At 38.7% G+C, this 17,379-nt stretch overlaps 1 protein-coding gene across 6 annotated transcripts in view; it reads right to left on the reverse strand.

Moving 5' to 3' along the window:
- The window catches only part of VTI1A (vesicle transport through interaction with t-SNAREs 1A), a 363,997-nt gene that overhangs the window by 145,918 nt on the left and 200,700 nt on the right, over positions 1–17,379 (reverse strand). For 4 of the 6 annotated variants that reach the window (XR_015767142.1, XM_028092023.2, XM_028092022.2 and 1 more), the window contains exons 6-7: positions 8,487–8,557; positions 7,744–7,805 (exon numbers count right to left, since the gene is read on the reverse strand). Coding sequence is in view for 5 of the 6 variants with exons in the window: in XM_028092023.2 (XP_027947824.1) it covers positions 7,744–7,805; positions 8,487–8,557 (133 nt within the window). In the remaining variant the exon portion in view is untranslated. Of the gene's footprint in view, positions 1–6,522; positions 6,659–7,732; positions 7,806–8,486; positions 8,558–17,379 lie in introns of those variants that run through there. The other 2 variants (XM_028092025.2, XM_028092027.2) reach the window with 2 other exon arrangements.

Consider the following 17,379-nt stretch of genomic DNA (forward strand, 5'->3'; position numbering starts at 1 on the left):
TACTCTTACACCTGGATTTCCTCCCCTATTTGTTTCAGCTGGTTGCACAATGTGGTGGGGAGCTATATAAAATCCTTTGAGGGATGAGGTAGGGGGTAAAAAAGTTCTAGAAGAAAGTTAAGACATGTAAGCATATGACAACAATGGACACAATGCAAAGCAGAAGACGTTAATGCCTTGTAGGAAGTACAAACTACCGTGAAGAATCAGGGCCAAGACAGATCATTTCTGGCTAAGAAACTGACGAAGGCTTGACAGACATAGTGGTATTCCAGGTGAGATACAGAGTACAGATAAAAGTTTATCTAGAACGTTCTGAAGATACTATCTGTTGTTTTTGACTACCCAGAATCTGTTCTCCTTTCCAGTAAAAGCTCCTGGATTTTTCTGAGGAAACTATGCTTTGTCTATTTTCAGGCTGAATGTCCATCCCCTGCCAGAGGTCCGAGGTCTAAAGGGACCAATCAAACATTAATGGGATTTTTACCCAACCAGAGCCAAACCAGAACCAGTAAGACTCCATGCTATGACTTCTATTGGAACTACTGGGGAAAAAAAAAATGATTATGCTCAGTGGGTGTCACTGAGAGGGCTGGCAGAAACCGTCTCCACATGGAGAAACCCACACACAAGAGAGCCGGGTTGGGAGACAGAGCGAGACCCCGTCCTGACGCTGCGGGTAGAACCTTAGATTCCGCAGTGTTCGAAATTGCTTCTGCCCTGGAACTATTTAGTTACATGTGGCAATGTATTTCCTTTTGGTGGCTTACAGCTAGTTTGATCTGGGTTTCTGGAGATATTCAGGAGGAAGTAACAGAAGAAAGACAGGTGTAGGGTTAGTAAAGGGCTAGGGCTAGCTTTGGAGATGGGCGGTAGTGAACTTGAGTAGGGACATGGGTCTATCCAATGGGGGTAGGAGCAAAGGAAGCGAGAATGCTCACTCACCTCAGTGTTTAGACTAAGGAGGACATGTGTCAGCAGGCAGGGGGGAGCCACAGGAGGAAACAGTGCTACTGTTGCTCTCTGGAAGGTAAACTGGCCAGTAGTATTTAGAAGAACGTAAGAGGGGAAGAGGCATAGAGACTGACCCAGAGGCTCCCCTCTCTAAACAGTCCAAAGAGAAGGATGGACTGTCATTTGGGAAGGACTGAGCTTGGAGGATCTCTCTGCTCTGGGCAGTACTCTGAGGACTCTGAGGCACGCCAAGCAGCACTGTGAGGGTCACAAAGTGGAGAGGGAGAGTGGTGGCAGGGGTACTGAAGCAGGCATACTTGCAGAATACTGGAGGTAAGGGAGATTATAGATTCATCTTTGCACGCTGTCTGGTTAATGCACCACAGCCTAGGGTCAAAACTAAATCTTAAAGCACTCCTTAAAAACACACCCCCTTGGACGCCATTGGTACACAACAGCTTCCGTGTCTACAAAGACCAGAACAAGTGCCTCAGCCCCATCTTAGCTAGTGGGATCTGGTCAGGCTTATACATTGCTTTCTAGAACAACTGTCTGCTCATCCAGAAAGGTTACCTATCTGTGAGGCACAGTAGGAAAAAACAGATGCTGGAGGCAGACAACCTCTGTATAGCTGAATGACATCTAATAACGGTTGCTTATTTCTTAAAATGGGAGTAATAATCTCTGTCTTCTAGGGTTGTCATGAAGATGAAATAAGATAATCTATAGTAAGTGCTTAGACTAGTGCCTGCTACCTAGGATGTATCCGTGAGTGCATACATAGCAGTGTTTTTGTTAATAAAAGACACAGTAGAGTGTAGAATATTATAGATCTTAAAATTCTGCATTTCCCAGCACAGTAAAATGTGGGGGAGGGGAAGAAGGTGGGACGACTGACGCAGGCCTGCCAATGTTTCTTACCAACCATCTATTTCTCCATTTGCTATAACAATGGACTTTCAAGGGAAATGGTTCACTATCACAATTATGTCACAGAAGAAATGGAATTATAACACAGATAGCATATGACAGTAACCACCTGTGTAATGAAAGCTCATCAGTTCGTACTCTTTCCATCTCAGCACTAGTTAGTGAAAACTGGCTCTCGGAACATTTTGGTGTAGTGCATTCAAAAGAGCGAGCCAAGTTCACATCCTAATTCTGTGCCTTTCTGTGTATGTGACTATGGACAGTTTACTAAGCATAGGTATTCTCATCTGGGAAATGGGGATATGATGCTTCCTCCACAGGGTTCTTAAGGATTGAATCAGATAATGTGGGCAAAGTATGGTTAGGGTCCGGCACACTTATGGCAGCTGATAGAGTTGTCACTGACAGATAACTTCAGATGCTGTGTTTAAATGTCTGACACAGGACCAAAATTCTATGTGTAGACCTACAAGACTGTCGTCAAAGAGAAACATATATAAAGAAATCCAATGCTGTTCTTTAGTTTGGTAAAAGTACTATCCATGTCAGCCTTGAAAAGGTCATAGGACAAAGGCAATGAGTCAAATGCATAGTAATAAACTTACATAAAAAGGACCAAGATTATTTTTTTAAATTCTCTTTGTAGCATTATTCTAATCTCAGATCTTAAATCTGTTAAGTCTAAAGAATCTGCAGAAAATTCATTTTATTCTTTTTTTTTTTAATATATTATTTATTTGTCAGAGAGAGAGCAAGCGAGCGCACAAGCAGGGGAAGCAGCCCAGGCAGAGGGAGAAGCAGGCTTCTTGCCCAGCAGGGAGCCCGATGTGGGGCTCGATCCCAGGACCCTGGGACCATGACCTGAGCTGAAGGCAGACACTTAACCCGACTGAGCCACCCGGGCACCCCGAATTTTTAGACATTGTAATAAGAATAATTAAAATACAACAAAATGTTTCCTGAGCAAAAGGAGGGAGGGCAGGGAGCATGAATCTTCAAAGAAGATTAAAACAAAACGAAACAGAACACCGAGTTGCAGCATATTTCTTTAAGAATAAATTTGTTTACTAAAAAGATTTGTATTTCCAATGCTTACATTGGTCTTGTATTGCTATTTCTGGTATACTTATCCTTACGAATCATTTTGACAGTACATTAAAATTTTCCAGATGCTTTACCTGTCATTCTACCAAAGCAACAAAACCATGTTGAAAAGGTAAAATGTGATAGCAATGATAGGTGGCAATTATTCCCCAGACCGACTCAGAGGTAGCTCTTACAAAAATACAAGTATTAAATAAGAATGTATGAGCAGTGCTGGCTAGGCCAGCGGCCTTTAGTACTCTCTGGTTTGTTTATCTTATAGATTAGTTACAAAAGGCCTCTCACCCCTACCTGCTTAAACAAGTTACTACAGGCACGCTGAAAGGATAAACGAGAATTCACTTTTTGAAGGAAACATTCTGATTTTTTTTTTAATGAAAAAAAAATTTAAACAACAGGGGCACATACAGGTCATGGGTGGGAGAGAGGAAATTATTTGATATTAAGGTAATCATACAGAAAAAGATGTTTAAAAAATACAACATATGCTGTTTCTTTTTGTAAGCCTTTTGCCAGCACGATGAGCCAATATTTTGTAACGTGTCCTCCAAATTTATGTCAAAGGAGATCTCAAATCTTAACTGTTATATTCCCAAGAAATCCTTCAGATATTTTTAGAAACAAATATACTATTACTGATAAATTAGTCACTCTTCAGAGGTAAAGAAAAAAAAAAGAATCACAAAGTCTTTTGTTTTCTGACTGAAAATCTTGCAAAGTTCCATCTTCATTTTCCCTGACCACCAGCTCTGTCTGCTCTAATAAGACTTCCCAGTCAGCTGTACACGAAATAAAACACACACAAACACACATATACACACAAATATACGAAGAGCAACATGTGAGCCACTCAGCGCTGTTTGTGACGCTTTAAGACAAGCAGTTGTAATAATCACATTTTGTGAGACTCAATGAAAAATTCATTTCTTTGACCCCAGTCACCACATGAATGGCCATTTGTTTCATGACCATTTTCATTATTATCTGAATAGCACTTTATTCCAAACTTCTGTCTACAGAGTCAGGAAATGAGCAGTTTGTCCCTAGCTAGTTCTCCATCTTCTGTCAAGACAGAAGAAAAATTACTTTCCAGGAAATCAGCGATATCTGTGTTCTGATGTCAAGTTTCACTATTATAATTTCAAATGGACCAATTTTCTCCTTTGCTTTCTTCCTTTTGGTAATATAGCGTGGTTACGTGAAGAATAATTTATTTATTTATTTTGGTTGAATCAGTGGCTATGTCACTAAACTAGACATATCTCAATACTTTTCGCATGTTTAGTTCCTTTCAAAACTTGTTTATGATTCTATAAATCATCTCCTGCACCTCTAAACTTTTGAAACATACTGGTTTTATAGCTATTTAAATGAAATTTTTTATTGGTTGTTTTCCTGGCATCCTTTTTAATGACCGGTAAGCATTCATTGGAGTCACAGAATCGTCAAGAGCTTCCTTGAGACTTAGGTAATTTTAGGAATTCCCCCAGGATTTCTTTCTTTTCTTTCAATTTTTTTAGAGAGAGCACACAAACAGGGAGAGGAGCAAAGAGTGAGGAAGACTGAATCTTAAGCAGGTTCCACACCAGGCGTGGAGCCTGAAGCGGGGCTTGATCTCAACTACCCTGAGATCATGACCTGAGCTGAAATCAAGAGTCAGAAGCTTAACTGACTGAGCCACCCAGGCGCCTCTCCCCCAGTACTTTATAAGCACGTATTCTCTAGCAGAGTGAAGGCAAGGATCAAAATGGTTTCATTTGAGGATTCCCCAAGGCTTTGTACATAGGCATTAAATAATTACTGAGGAAGTGAATAAGTAGAAAAAAGGAAGTAAGGAAAGAAGGAAGAAGGAAGGGAGGGAGAAAAAAGGGAAATATATATATTTTTTAATCTCATGTGATGGTAATAAAAAAGTAAAAAGCATGAATGGTGGTGGCTGCCACTTACTCATTTTTATTTCCCTATCTGCTTTTGGTCAGTCTCAGATAATCAGGTGGGTTTATATACAGACTATGGCACTGATAGAACAATAGTTTCACCTGTCTTCACAAAAGACTAATCGAAACAAATAAAATGACCCAAATGAGGGGCCACAGCACGACATTTCCGTTCAATATACAAAATTAAAAATGATCTAAGCTTAAAAAAATAAAAATAATCAGCAATCTTTCCTTTAAATAAACTAAGCCCATGGTTTAGTACAGTGTAGAATATTCCCAGTCATACAGAATCTACCATATGGAAACAAAGAACTTTAGGTTGTATGGAGGTAAACACCTATACTGTACAAAGAGGACATTAATTTCTTTTATACCTTTGTGAAGGTGACAAATGGGCATGTGGTTTGATATTATACCTTTACTTAAATCAGAAGCAACTGTTGACACACGATGTAGCTATGCAGTTTTTGGAAAGAGAATGTGATCTCTCTTTCTGAAAGAAAGTCTCCCCAGTGCTGGATGGGAATGCCATGTGAATGGGAGAGACGTAACAGAGGAAGCAAAATCAGCGCATTCAGTAAAGACTTTGGTACATAAAAGCTGGCTCCGTTTCTCTAGAGACTGGTTTTCCAGGGAACAATAAAAACAATGAAGTGAAGAAGATGATAAAATATTTTTGCCTTTTCCCAAGTCCAAAATAAATTGTATATCATATGGCATAGTAATTAGAAACTAAACAAAACCACCACCTGCATTTGGTTCCCCAGAGACTCAGTTAGGTTACAGCATTGATTAAGAATATCTGGATACCTTGGCTGATACCATGATCCCAGTTGAGCCTTATAAAAAACACAATAACCAATATGCCCGGGGTGGGGGGGGAGCGCTAAGTGTTTCCTTTGCTCACCATAGCAAGGTGATGCCCACCTGGGGATTTTTATTTCTGTTCATGCCCTAGACAGATCCCAAAAGGAGATGAGTCAGTGATTGACTGAGCTTGCCTACAAAGAGGATCCCAAGTAGATTTCCGTGGAGTAACTTCCCTCTATAGGCTTATGAAACAGGTGCGTTAGTCTAATTGCCCTACAGAAAGCCCAGTCAAAGGTTGCAGAAGTGTTTGTGCTTCGCCCTCTCTAAATGACTTGCAAATTTATTCAAACACAATATGAGGAGATGCTTTATTTGTTGAAATAACTGTCTGCAGTGTCCTGCACAAAAAGGGTGAGGTACATCAAGCAGAAACATGGACAGAAATACATTGGTTTAGAAACTCATAAATCCTTATTTGAATCTGCCAACCTGAAAGCCACATAGAGCCCGAATAAACTATTTTTCCTAAATGCTACATCTGATTAAGCCATACCATTAAATGACAGCTGAACTTTAACATTAATATGATATCATTTAAATAACCACATGATTTTTTTTTTACACTAAAAATGATGAATGATTTTTGGACAGCTCAATTGACATAAAGCAGGAGGACTCTTTAATGAGATTTGACAAAATGGAGACATATGCAGAATATTCGTTACAGCTCACATCGCAGGGGCCCTCCCAGGGAAGCAAAAGAAGACTTTTTTCCTTTTTTTTCTTTTTTATTGTCTATAGGCACTGAAGCATTCCTTTCAATTGCCACTTCTCTGTGGATTTTGAGTTTTTCTATGTCATTTACATATTGCTCTTAAGCAGAGAATCTGGTGGCTTATGGTTTTGAATCGGGACTGTGCCTGCAGGAAAAGCAGGGATGTGGGGAATTAGGTCACCGTTGGTTGGAAGTGTCCCAGAAACTTCAGGCTCGCTACTGATCAGCCTGATGGAGACCAAGCAACTATACCTTTGATTGGTGCTCGTGCCATCCATCGCGAACACAGCAAACACACTTCTAGCAAATTATTATATACAGATACGTGATCAGAGACTTTCCTTACTCTAAAATAGTGTCTCTACAGTATCAATGCCAAAGGATTTCTCCTTTAAAATTCCAATGCAGCTATTCTAGAGGCGATTCTCACCATTCCTCGTTCACATTTCCAGCTACCGTCCCAAACTGAAGGTTATGCTAAATGATAATCTAATTTGGTAGATTCTGAATCTAAGAAAATGCCATGCTGAATATACCTATGTAAAAAAAATGGCTCTGATTTTCAGAACAATGAAAACATTTCTCACCTCCCTCTGAAAAATACAGAATACAGAATACTAACCACTCATTCATTGATTTTCACACTCTCCCCAATATCTTCCATCAGTCAAAGGTTAGGGACAGACATAAAACATTAACATTTGTTTGCTCACACATGTGAATTCAGATTATTGAGATATTCTCTAAATTTTAAAAAGCATCTTTAAATATATGTAAAATCGAACTATTTCCCCCAAACAGCATCTCTGAAAGAAATGAAAACAAGGCAACAGAGAGAGAACACAGCTAATACCGAGTATGCTCCTGATACCGGCAGGCCCGCATTCCTTCTATAAGAAGGAGGCTATCGAAACAGAAAATAAAATCAGTCTGCTCCTGCCATGGGGACTTCCTCGGGCTATGAAAAAATACTTCATGTCTAACCCTAATTTTTTCCATAGCTTGAGGTAACCCCCCTAGCTCAAACCTTCTCTCTAATCTAAGTTACTCAGTACGTGTCCCTGTCCAAACAAGACTTAATATCAGTGCTTTGTCATTTCAAAGGGGTCTTGACACAGGGTACTAAGAGCAGAGGCTCACATGCCTGGAAAATGCCCCGTTGCAATTAGATGAAAAACATCGTTTCAAAAAAGGAAGAGAGACGAAGATAGGTCCCTACCTTGCTCTTACCTTCGCAACATCCCCGTCAGAACCCTGGAGCTTTTCCCCAAGTTAGCATCTGTTTCCCGAAGCTAGGAGGAGAAAAGGAGCATTAAAACAAAACAAAACAAAACTTCATGCAATTGGATCGTTTTGAAAGAGCACTGGCAAGCAGTAATCTTTTTCATGGATGAAAATCCAATTAGTAGTAGATAATTAAATACACTAAAATACATCTCGATACCTATACAATCCCTGAAAAATTTAGATTTAGAAAATTACATGTAATACATAATCCCAGGAGCATTAAACTGGACACTTGAACTGGCTATAAAAGCAAATATCTCGCAGACTGACAAAGGTGAATACACATCTCATAATTAAAATCCAATTCTGAACGTGTGAAGTCCTAGAAATATGAAAGGAAAGGAAATAAACTGAGGGAGGAGGAGACATCATTATCTTTACAGCTTTCACTCTGAAAGACTTGACATACTCCCAAATCTCCCTCATGACTTACTGTTAGAGAGCTAAATAAAATATCTACCTGGGGCCAGTCCGGGATGGGGAAAGGAAGAGTCAGCTTATTCTCTCTCTATTCCACACTCTTTTTTTCTTCTTCCCTTACCCGACATCCCTCATATACCCTTGCCATTTTTATACACACTTATATTTATGTCATTGCTACTGTCTACACATGTGCTAAAGGCCTTTTGTTTTATGTCTTCTCATTTACTGAATTTATGAAAAAAAATTGTATCACTTCTACTTACTCGTTCACGTGCACGCTGTATTTTTTCTCTGTCATGACTGAGGTTTTCCAACATCTCCTGGCCAATTTGCTCTGTGGGAAAGGAAATCTGAGTGAGGAAAGGCGACTTTCGGTGTAAGTACAACCTCCAGAAGTACCACAGTGGCAGTGGGTACAGAGTTCACATTCAATGAGTGTACATTATATATCGGACACCTGTTTCATATACTTGGAAAATATGTAAGAAGTATTTAATACATTTAGCTATGTATCTTAGGTATGATTAGGTGGGATTTACAATTCAATCTATAGAACGTGACCAACAAGGCAGTGATGATGGAGAGGTGACAGGACTTGCCCAAGGCCACCTCAGCCAATTTGTTACCCGCCCAGATGGAGAGCTGGGTCCAGCGGCCTTCCTATTGCAATCTAGTCTCTGGTTTTGCAGGTTACAACTAACGCTAATGAGTCTACTCTTCCTCCCCCACTTTATTATTGCACTGCTTTGCGTATGCAAGCGGAACTCCAGTTAGAGCAATTTTGATTTTAATGTATTCGTCCCACATACACAGTCCTTGTACTCTCAACCACTGTAGCTTATTGCTAGTGGAACTCTCTCTGGGCTTGGAGCAAGGGCTCCTTTAGTGTGTTCTCAGCTGCCATGGGTATTTGAGTCAGGATGAGGGGCACTTCACACATGGTTGAGGAGAGCTCAAGCTGCAGACAGAACTTCCATTTATACAGGAATAGGCAGGTGAGAACATTCATTAAAAAGCACACTGCTGAGTTCCGACGAGGTTTTCTTCTGCCGTGATCATCCCATTTGGTTGGCACTGGCTGGCTCTCCTCCTTTTATGAGAATGTAGGTATGTCCTAACCTGACAAATATGCAGCTGCCTTGAATAATTTTTTTTTTCGGACTCACTCTCCATCACCTGGGAGGTACCTTATTCTATAAGAGAAGGATGACAAATCTGACTCACCTGTAATGCTGGCAACGTATCTAACTACCACATGCACACATTTCTTTCTTTTCTTTTTTTTTTTTTTCTTTTGTATCGTTCGTCTCTTTACCCACAACTTACACCAACAGTTATCTTTGGCTTATAAATGTATTGAAACACTCAACCAGCATCTATTACAATGACAGCAAATAATTTCATAAAGTCATTAGGAAATCACCATGGTAGTTATTTGGCTCAAGTATGTACACTAACAAACTTTTTAGAGGGACATCCTAATAACTGTCGGGCAGTGGTTAGGCCACATTGAGAGCTTAGGTTGGGAACTCACATTGCGTGAGCCTAATCCCCAGTGCCGATGCTTACTGGCTGTGTGACCTTGCATATGTTACCTAACTTCATCGTGCCTTAGTTCTTCACCTCTAAAATAGAAAGAAGATCATTCTGTGTCAAGGGGCTGGAGCAAAGGTTAAATAATTCAGTTAGAATACTTAACATAGTGACTGGCCTATTGCAATAAGAAGCATTTATTGAATGATGATGATCAATATAAAGAACCAAAGGACTGTTATGACCTGGGCCCTCTCCCATCCTAGGTCAGCTACAACCCACTGGAACTGGGTATCACGAAAATAAAATATCTGTGCTACCTTCCTCACAAAATTGTGGTTATAGTCAAATGAACCTTAGGAAAAATGTTTTGAAAGCTATAGGAATATCATACAAATGCATGTAATTGCATAATACATGGGAACCAATGCACTCAGTGAAAAATCGTAGAGTTCCTACTCTGTGCTCAGTGTAGATGCTGGGGACATGGCCAGTAAAGAAGATCAAGCCCTTGTACTTATGAACTTTTGTGCTAATAGTGAAGATTTGGCAGCCAAAGGGCAAATGCTACATTAAAGTTTGTCTTTCATGGCACAATAGAAAAAGGACTGTCTATTCCTTTCATGATAAAAAATCCAATAAAAAACGCTTAAATGCAAAAGCATCAATGTATTTTTGATACCTATACAAACTCTGAAAATTTTTTCCAGTAGAGTACCTTCCTACTATAGTATCTCATTTCAGACAGATGTTAGCTTCTTTTTAATTCTATTCAATATATCCTTAAGGTACTTTGGATAAGATATGTGGCTCCCAGTAGAGGCACCATAAATGTAGAAGATGATACCAATAATGAAGAAGGAAAAACCAACTAGAGTTGAATTTTTCTTTTTTGCAGATGAACTATAATATTCAATTTTGTCATCCTATTAAGTATCACACTAACTTCCTTTAAGCACCATAATTAAGCAATCTTAATTCATTTTAACTCAAAATCTCGAATATCTAGAGACACCATCAATACTCTATTTCAGAAAAATACTACTTATATAATATTTTCTATCAAGATTAATGGCATTCTAATAAATAATTTTAAACAAATAGGAAATAGGTTATCATCACTGTGCCTGTCACCAGCATAATGTTTCCAGTAAGTGCTCGTGGAAGGAAGCAATGAGAGATGGAAATAGAGTACATGAAAGGAGTATGTGAGGTGCATGAGAGGTCTGTGTCTATTCTTGCTCTCAAAGCATATCAAGTGGGGCACTGGAGAAGTCAACATTGGAATGCAGCTAACAGATCCACAATTCTATCAGGTTTGCTAGGGGAAAAACTATTCTGAATGGATCCATAGTCTGCTACTGAAGGAGTCAATAGAACAAGCAGTAAAGAGCTCAGGCCTTTCCAGGAGTTGTTAAATCACTCCCTCAATCTCCTGGAAAATATCTCAGCATCCGAAGTCCTAACCCATCTGGCAAGAGAAGCGATATTGGGAAGAGTGCACACGTCTTGGTCTTAATACACAGATGCCATCCATTTGTTGGAAACAGAATTCTTTCTTTCATTTCTTACTTGCTACCTTCATTTTTAATGCCCCAGTAAAGCAAAGTCTGGGCCAAGCATATTAGAAATGCTTACACCTATAGAACGAAAGGAGAAATTCATCAAACAAAGTTTGGTATGGTTTTTTTCCTTATGTGTTCCCCTACTCCAATCAAAACAAAACAAAATTGGAAAGGATTATTTTTTAAAACAGACTCTCCTTGGGCAGACTAGTATTAGACATTTAGGGATCATCTTATTAAAAAACTTAGTAACACTGTTAGGTTTACTTTTCTTGAATAATTTCACTGAAGGTGTAAGCACTCACCAAACTCCAATAGAGAAAGAACACAAGCTCGTAGGCCTAAACCAGTGTGGATATGATATTCCCAGTTTAGAGTTTTCAGATCTTTAAACTTTCACAGTGCCTTTAGAATGGGAAATAGTCATGCTTGCCTCCACTGAAATAACTATGATTGAGAAATCATAAATTTTATAAATTACTGCACTTGTTGACTGTGAGGATCTTCTTGAGAGTAAGAAACAATGGGAAGCATAGAAGAAAATCAAAACCGATGCTGTATCCTGGAATTCTACATGTCAGTATGAGCATGACAAATGAATTCCTGGAAAGAAAAGTTCCTTCCTGCTCTTCTTCTTTCCTTCCCACAGGGGTCCTGGGAATTATCCTGGGAGTATGGCATTCAAACTCATTAAGTGAGTTTTTGTTTTCACAATATCCAGAATGAATCATATCCTTGGTCTATGGCCCCTTTTGGGGGGGGGTTACAAACGGCAGAATGCATTTTGCTAACATTTCCTCTCCTTTTCAGTATATTTGGGGTGGGGTTGGGAGAGACACACCAGGCACTCTACACTTTCCTGCCTCATCAAGGAAGAGAGAAGCAGGAAGCTGCAAATCTAGCAAGACACTTCCTGAAGGACTGGCCTGGCATCACAAAAGATAAGACTTAGCTTGAGGACCCTGTGCTACAGAAAGCATCATTGCCCTTCATTCAAAATAATAATGTCACCTGAACCATCATAAGACTGACATGAGTGAATTTTAACTAATAATTATTGGACTTGTATTTTGGAGATGAGCAGATTAAAATATTCTTCATATGAAGGGAGAACTGACTGAGGCTCACATCATGTTAAAACATAAACATGACTGAAAGGGAAGGAGCCTCAAATATAATTAATCAGAAAATGTTCCCTTGATAAATTCAAAATATTAAAAAAAATCTTAGCCATTATACTATAAATAGTGCACTCACCAGAAAAAAATTATTTTTCATCACATGTCCATTTAACTCTCTTGTTGCAAACTTTAAGGATGTGATTGCCAGCAAATTATTTTAAAAAGTGAAGACATCCAGTTGAGCCTTCTTTAAAGAACTAAGATAAGGTAAGGTTATTTTCTGGCACTCAAAATTTCATTAGCAATTTTAGTAACAGGTAAAAGGTATTCATAATTATCCAGCTATTGTGGTGCAGATACGGACTTGACTGAAATGCAGGACTGCACAGAAATACCATAAAAGAGCTATTTTTTGAAGAATGTGCTTTCATATGTATGCTGCAGAACACCAAAAAACACAAAACATATTTCCTAATAACGTGGAGTACTGAATTTTGGACCTGACTTTGGAACTTCTGACCACCAAACTAATAAAAGTACTGCTTTGGGAAAGCAAAGGAAGTCACATATAGCCTTCCCAGGAGGGAACAGCTCATGGAGTGCTTGGGTCAGCCATTCTTTGGCATTTAGCACACCTTCTTAGACACTGACTCTGCTATCATGCCCTGAGTGGGGTAGTTTACCCTCAGTATTGATGTTACTCAGACATGAAGAGTCTTTTGAATTCCCGATGCCTGGAAAAGTAAGGGAATGGAAAAGACAGTTCTTTCACCATCTTTCATTATTTGACAATTCAAGACACGTGAGGAACTTCTGTTTCCAGTTAGGATGTAGAAAGATGTAAATGAGTCTCATAGAAACAAGAAAAACCCAGACACAATAATTACCATTGTTGTGTGGGGAAGTCCAGTATATGCAAGGAAGCTCTGATAGATTCTAGAGAGAAACAAGCACCTTATATGTGAGCAAAGAGCTATGGCAATATTCATAGCTAGGGTGAGTGCCTGAATTAAGCACAGGATTGCCATAGAGAAACTTCTCAGGGATGAAGAGAAATCATTCAGACACCGTATTCCTACATATTCTTGTGGTGTTTGTATTCTGAGACACTGCCAGGAGTTAAGCCCAAGTATGAACCAAAAATATCGAAAACTGCAGACCCACTCCCAGATCAAATACTGACAAGATTAAAAAAAAAAAAAAAGCAGCCTAGACACAGGTTGGGGGGTGCACTCATCTCAGATAAATCCAATCTAATTAGAGATTCAGCTTAACACCAACTCAACTTAATTTTGGAAAGACTCTGATTGGTCCATTGATCAAATATAAGATAAAATGCTTTCAGAGAAAAATAAATTTAGACTCTACTGTCCCTTTTCACACTATGTCCAGAATACTATACATATTTCAAGGCATGCAAGAAAAGGAGGGGAAAGAGAATAATAAAGTAAAAACACAGCCTATGTAAGTAGACCAACAGATGGGCTTATTTATTAGAGTTAGCAGATAAAGATTTTAAAACAAATATCGTAATGGTGTTAAAGAATTTCTTGGAAAAGGTAAGCATAATAGGTGAAGAGATGGGTTTTTTAGGAAACAAATGGAAACTCTAAAAAGGAACTAAATGAAATTTGAGAATAAAAACAAAAAAAAACAGCATCTGAAACCAATTCACTGGGTGGACCAAATAGAGTATCATTTTACTCTACAAGAAAGAGTCCTTGAACTTAAGACAGGTTAATAGAAATTATCCAAACTAAAGGAGGAAACGAAGTTTGAAAAAAAATAAAAATAAAAAAGAACAGAGCATCAATAATCTGTGAGATAATAACAAGTGGTTTTACACACATACAATTAGATTCCCAGAAAAAGAGATTCCCAGAGACAAACAATAGAAGAAATATTTGAAGAAATAACAGCCAAAACTTTTCAAACTTTATTTTAAAAAAGTCAATCCACAGATCAAAGTAGTTCAACAAGCTCTGAGCAAGATAAATACAAAGACAACCACACCTGGTCACATCATAGTCAAATTTCTAAAAACTAAAAATAAATAAAAAATCTTAAAAGCAGCCAGAGGGGGAAAAACAACATGTAGCAATGATAAGAATGAGGGTTGAATTTTCATCAGAAAACGATGCAAGAAGACACTGGAGCCACATCCCAAAGTGCTGGGGGGAAAAGAAGTCATCCTACCCTTCTGTATTCAGTGAGAACATCCTTTAAAAGTAAGGTTAAATAAAGATAATTTTAGATAATTTACAGCTGGTAGAATCGTCCAGAAGAACTGAGCTACAAGAAATGTTAAAGGAAATTCTTCAGGCTGAAGGGAAATGACAGTAGATGGAAATCTGGATCTATAGAACTCCAAATAAAGTAAAAATAACAACATATGTAGATTTAAATATATGAAAACCAGAGCACAAAGGATGGAGAATAAATAGGAGTATACTGCTGACTGGTTTTTAAGTTATATGTGAAGTAGCCTATTTCTTTAAAGTAGACTGATAAGTTAGGGATGAAAATTATAATCCCTAAGTTTCTCTGTCCAATATGGTACCCACTAGCCGCATGGAGCTATTTAAATATTAAAATTAAATTTACAATTCAGTTCCTTTCCAGCACTAGTCACATTTCAAGTGCTCAGTAACTACACTGGATTAATGGTTATTATAATGGATAAGACGGAAATACCATCTCTAGAAGGGTGTCCCAATTCCCCCATCTTTAAGACCCACTTAAAAGAAAATAAAGAAGTAGCCATTTGAGCTTTACTTTAGTAAAGCATTTCCCTTCTTTGGGCCTCAGTTTCCTTAAATGTAAAAATGACAGCCTTAGACTGGATCTTCAGTGCGCCTTGTGGCTCTAAAATATTAGAACTCAATGATCTATAAAATCCTAATACCTCTTTTTCTCTATAAAGCATGCCAAAAAAAAAAACAAAAAACAAAAAACAACAACAAAACTAGAGCACAAGGGCCAAATCAGGCCCAAAGATGTATTCCCATCCCCAGGGCACCCCCAACCCTGGCAATATTCCCAAAAAAGAAAAGAAAACAAGAAACAATTCAAACTTGAATGCTTTTAAGCAAGTCATACACTCTCCAGATTGCCCATGTCTGTAACAGTGGACTGCTTCATACAGTAGCCTGTTGGGCCTCTGAGGACATTCGAATTTACTACGTAGTATAAAATATTTACAAGCACTTGGATGATGACACTATTACAGAAAATTATACATTCATATAAACTGAAGGTAAGCTTATGCATTCTTAACAGACATACAGCAAAAGAGTGTGCATGGCCCAAGTTTTTAGCAATTACGATTTAATATTACCTCCTTAGCAGGTGAGTATGTCTTCTATTTTGCTTTAAGATGATCAAATCTATCATGAAGCAATTAAAAAAATCATCAGCACTACTTTCATCAAAGTCATAGGAGTGGAACCTCCCCTCAGTTACCTGGTTTGCTGCAGATAATTAACAAACACTATTCCCAGAGCCCTCAGACATTAGTCAATGAATTGCTGTACCACCAATAATGATGCTTTGGAATTGAGCAGGTACTATGTAAACTGAACTCGCTAAACAAAAGGAGCCATGTTAATTACAGCTCCATTCAAAAATGAGGATGAATCTGTTCTATTCTGTGAAACAAGACCAGAGCAGTGGGAAGGACATCCCTTTCTCACAATTCAATAAAGAATGTAAAAGCCAGGAGATGAAGCAGCAGAAAACCTGAATGGGTAAAATTGTCAAAACACATTCCAAAGTCTCACTTGTGGAATTTGCTAAACATGGATTTACTTAGCAGACAACAGACACCTGTTCAGCATCATCCAGATCTCTAGGTTGAATGAATGACTCAAAGAAAACCCAAAAAGTGTTGTAAACTATGACAAGTGACTGGAAAGTAATTAGAAAGCCTTTTTAGAAATCAGTATGGGCAGAGTTAATCACTATCTACACCCTTTGTGAACTACACCCGCTTCTATCACGGAATGTATAACATTCTAATTATCCACTTATTCAGAAGTCACTATTGGGCACCCCCGCAGAATTTGTGTGGCCAGCAAACATGTCTTGCTTTCATGGAACACTTCTGAACTGGTTAGCGACAAAACATTTTTTCAAACAGACTTCACATAAAAAGCTGGCCTTCTAATTTCTTTTGAAATGTGGAATTCATGGCAACCCTGAGTCCCCACTCCCACATGGTAAACAGGCTGGGACTGAGATACAGTTGTCCCGTGTATAAGAGCCCCATACCATGGGCTTTGCCACCTCCCCATCTGACCTTTCACTCATTTATGTTCCTGCTTTGCTGCTGTGGAATCTGAGTTTGTGACTCCTTGCTTATATGTCTCCCTTCCGCATTAGATTATAACCTTCTCTAAAGATGAGGTCATTTCTTATTCCTCTTAGTCTGTCCACCATTTTCAGAGGCAATGCCTGACATACATGCAGGTGCACAGAACATTTTTGTTGATGGGAGCCACTGAGCTTGAAACTACAGTCGCTTTCTATAAATTTATAGTCATAGATATACAGATTTTTAGAAGAAATATAAGCCTTAAAAGTAACTGCACAGAACCCCAATGTTTATAGCAGCAATGTCCACAATAGCCAAACTGTGGAAAGAGCCAAGATGTCCGTCGACAGATGAATGGATAAAGAAGATGTGGTATACATACACAATGGAATATTATGCAGCCATAAAAAGAAATGAGATCTTGCCATTTGCAACGACGTGGATGGAACTGGAGGGTGTTATGCTGAGTGAAATAAGTCAATCAGAGAAAGACATGTATCATATGACCTCACTGATATGAGGAATTCTTAATCTCAGGAAACAAACTGAGGGTTGCTGGAGTGGTGGGGGGTGGGAGGGATGGGGTGGCTGGGTGATAGACATTGGGGAGGGTATGTGCTATGGT

The sequence above is a fragment of the Eumetopias jubatus genome, unplaced genomic scaffold, assembly GCF_037043125.1.
Source record: "Eumetopias jubatus isolate StellerSeaLion01/CBP00866 unplaced genomic scaffold, mEumJub1_p1.0 scaffold_17, whole genome shotgun sequence".
NCBI lineage: Eukaryota > Metazoa > Chordata > Mammalia > Carnivora > Otariidae > Eumetopias > Eumetopias jubatus.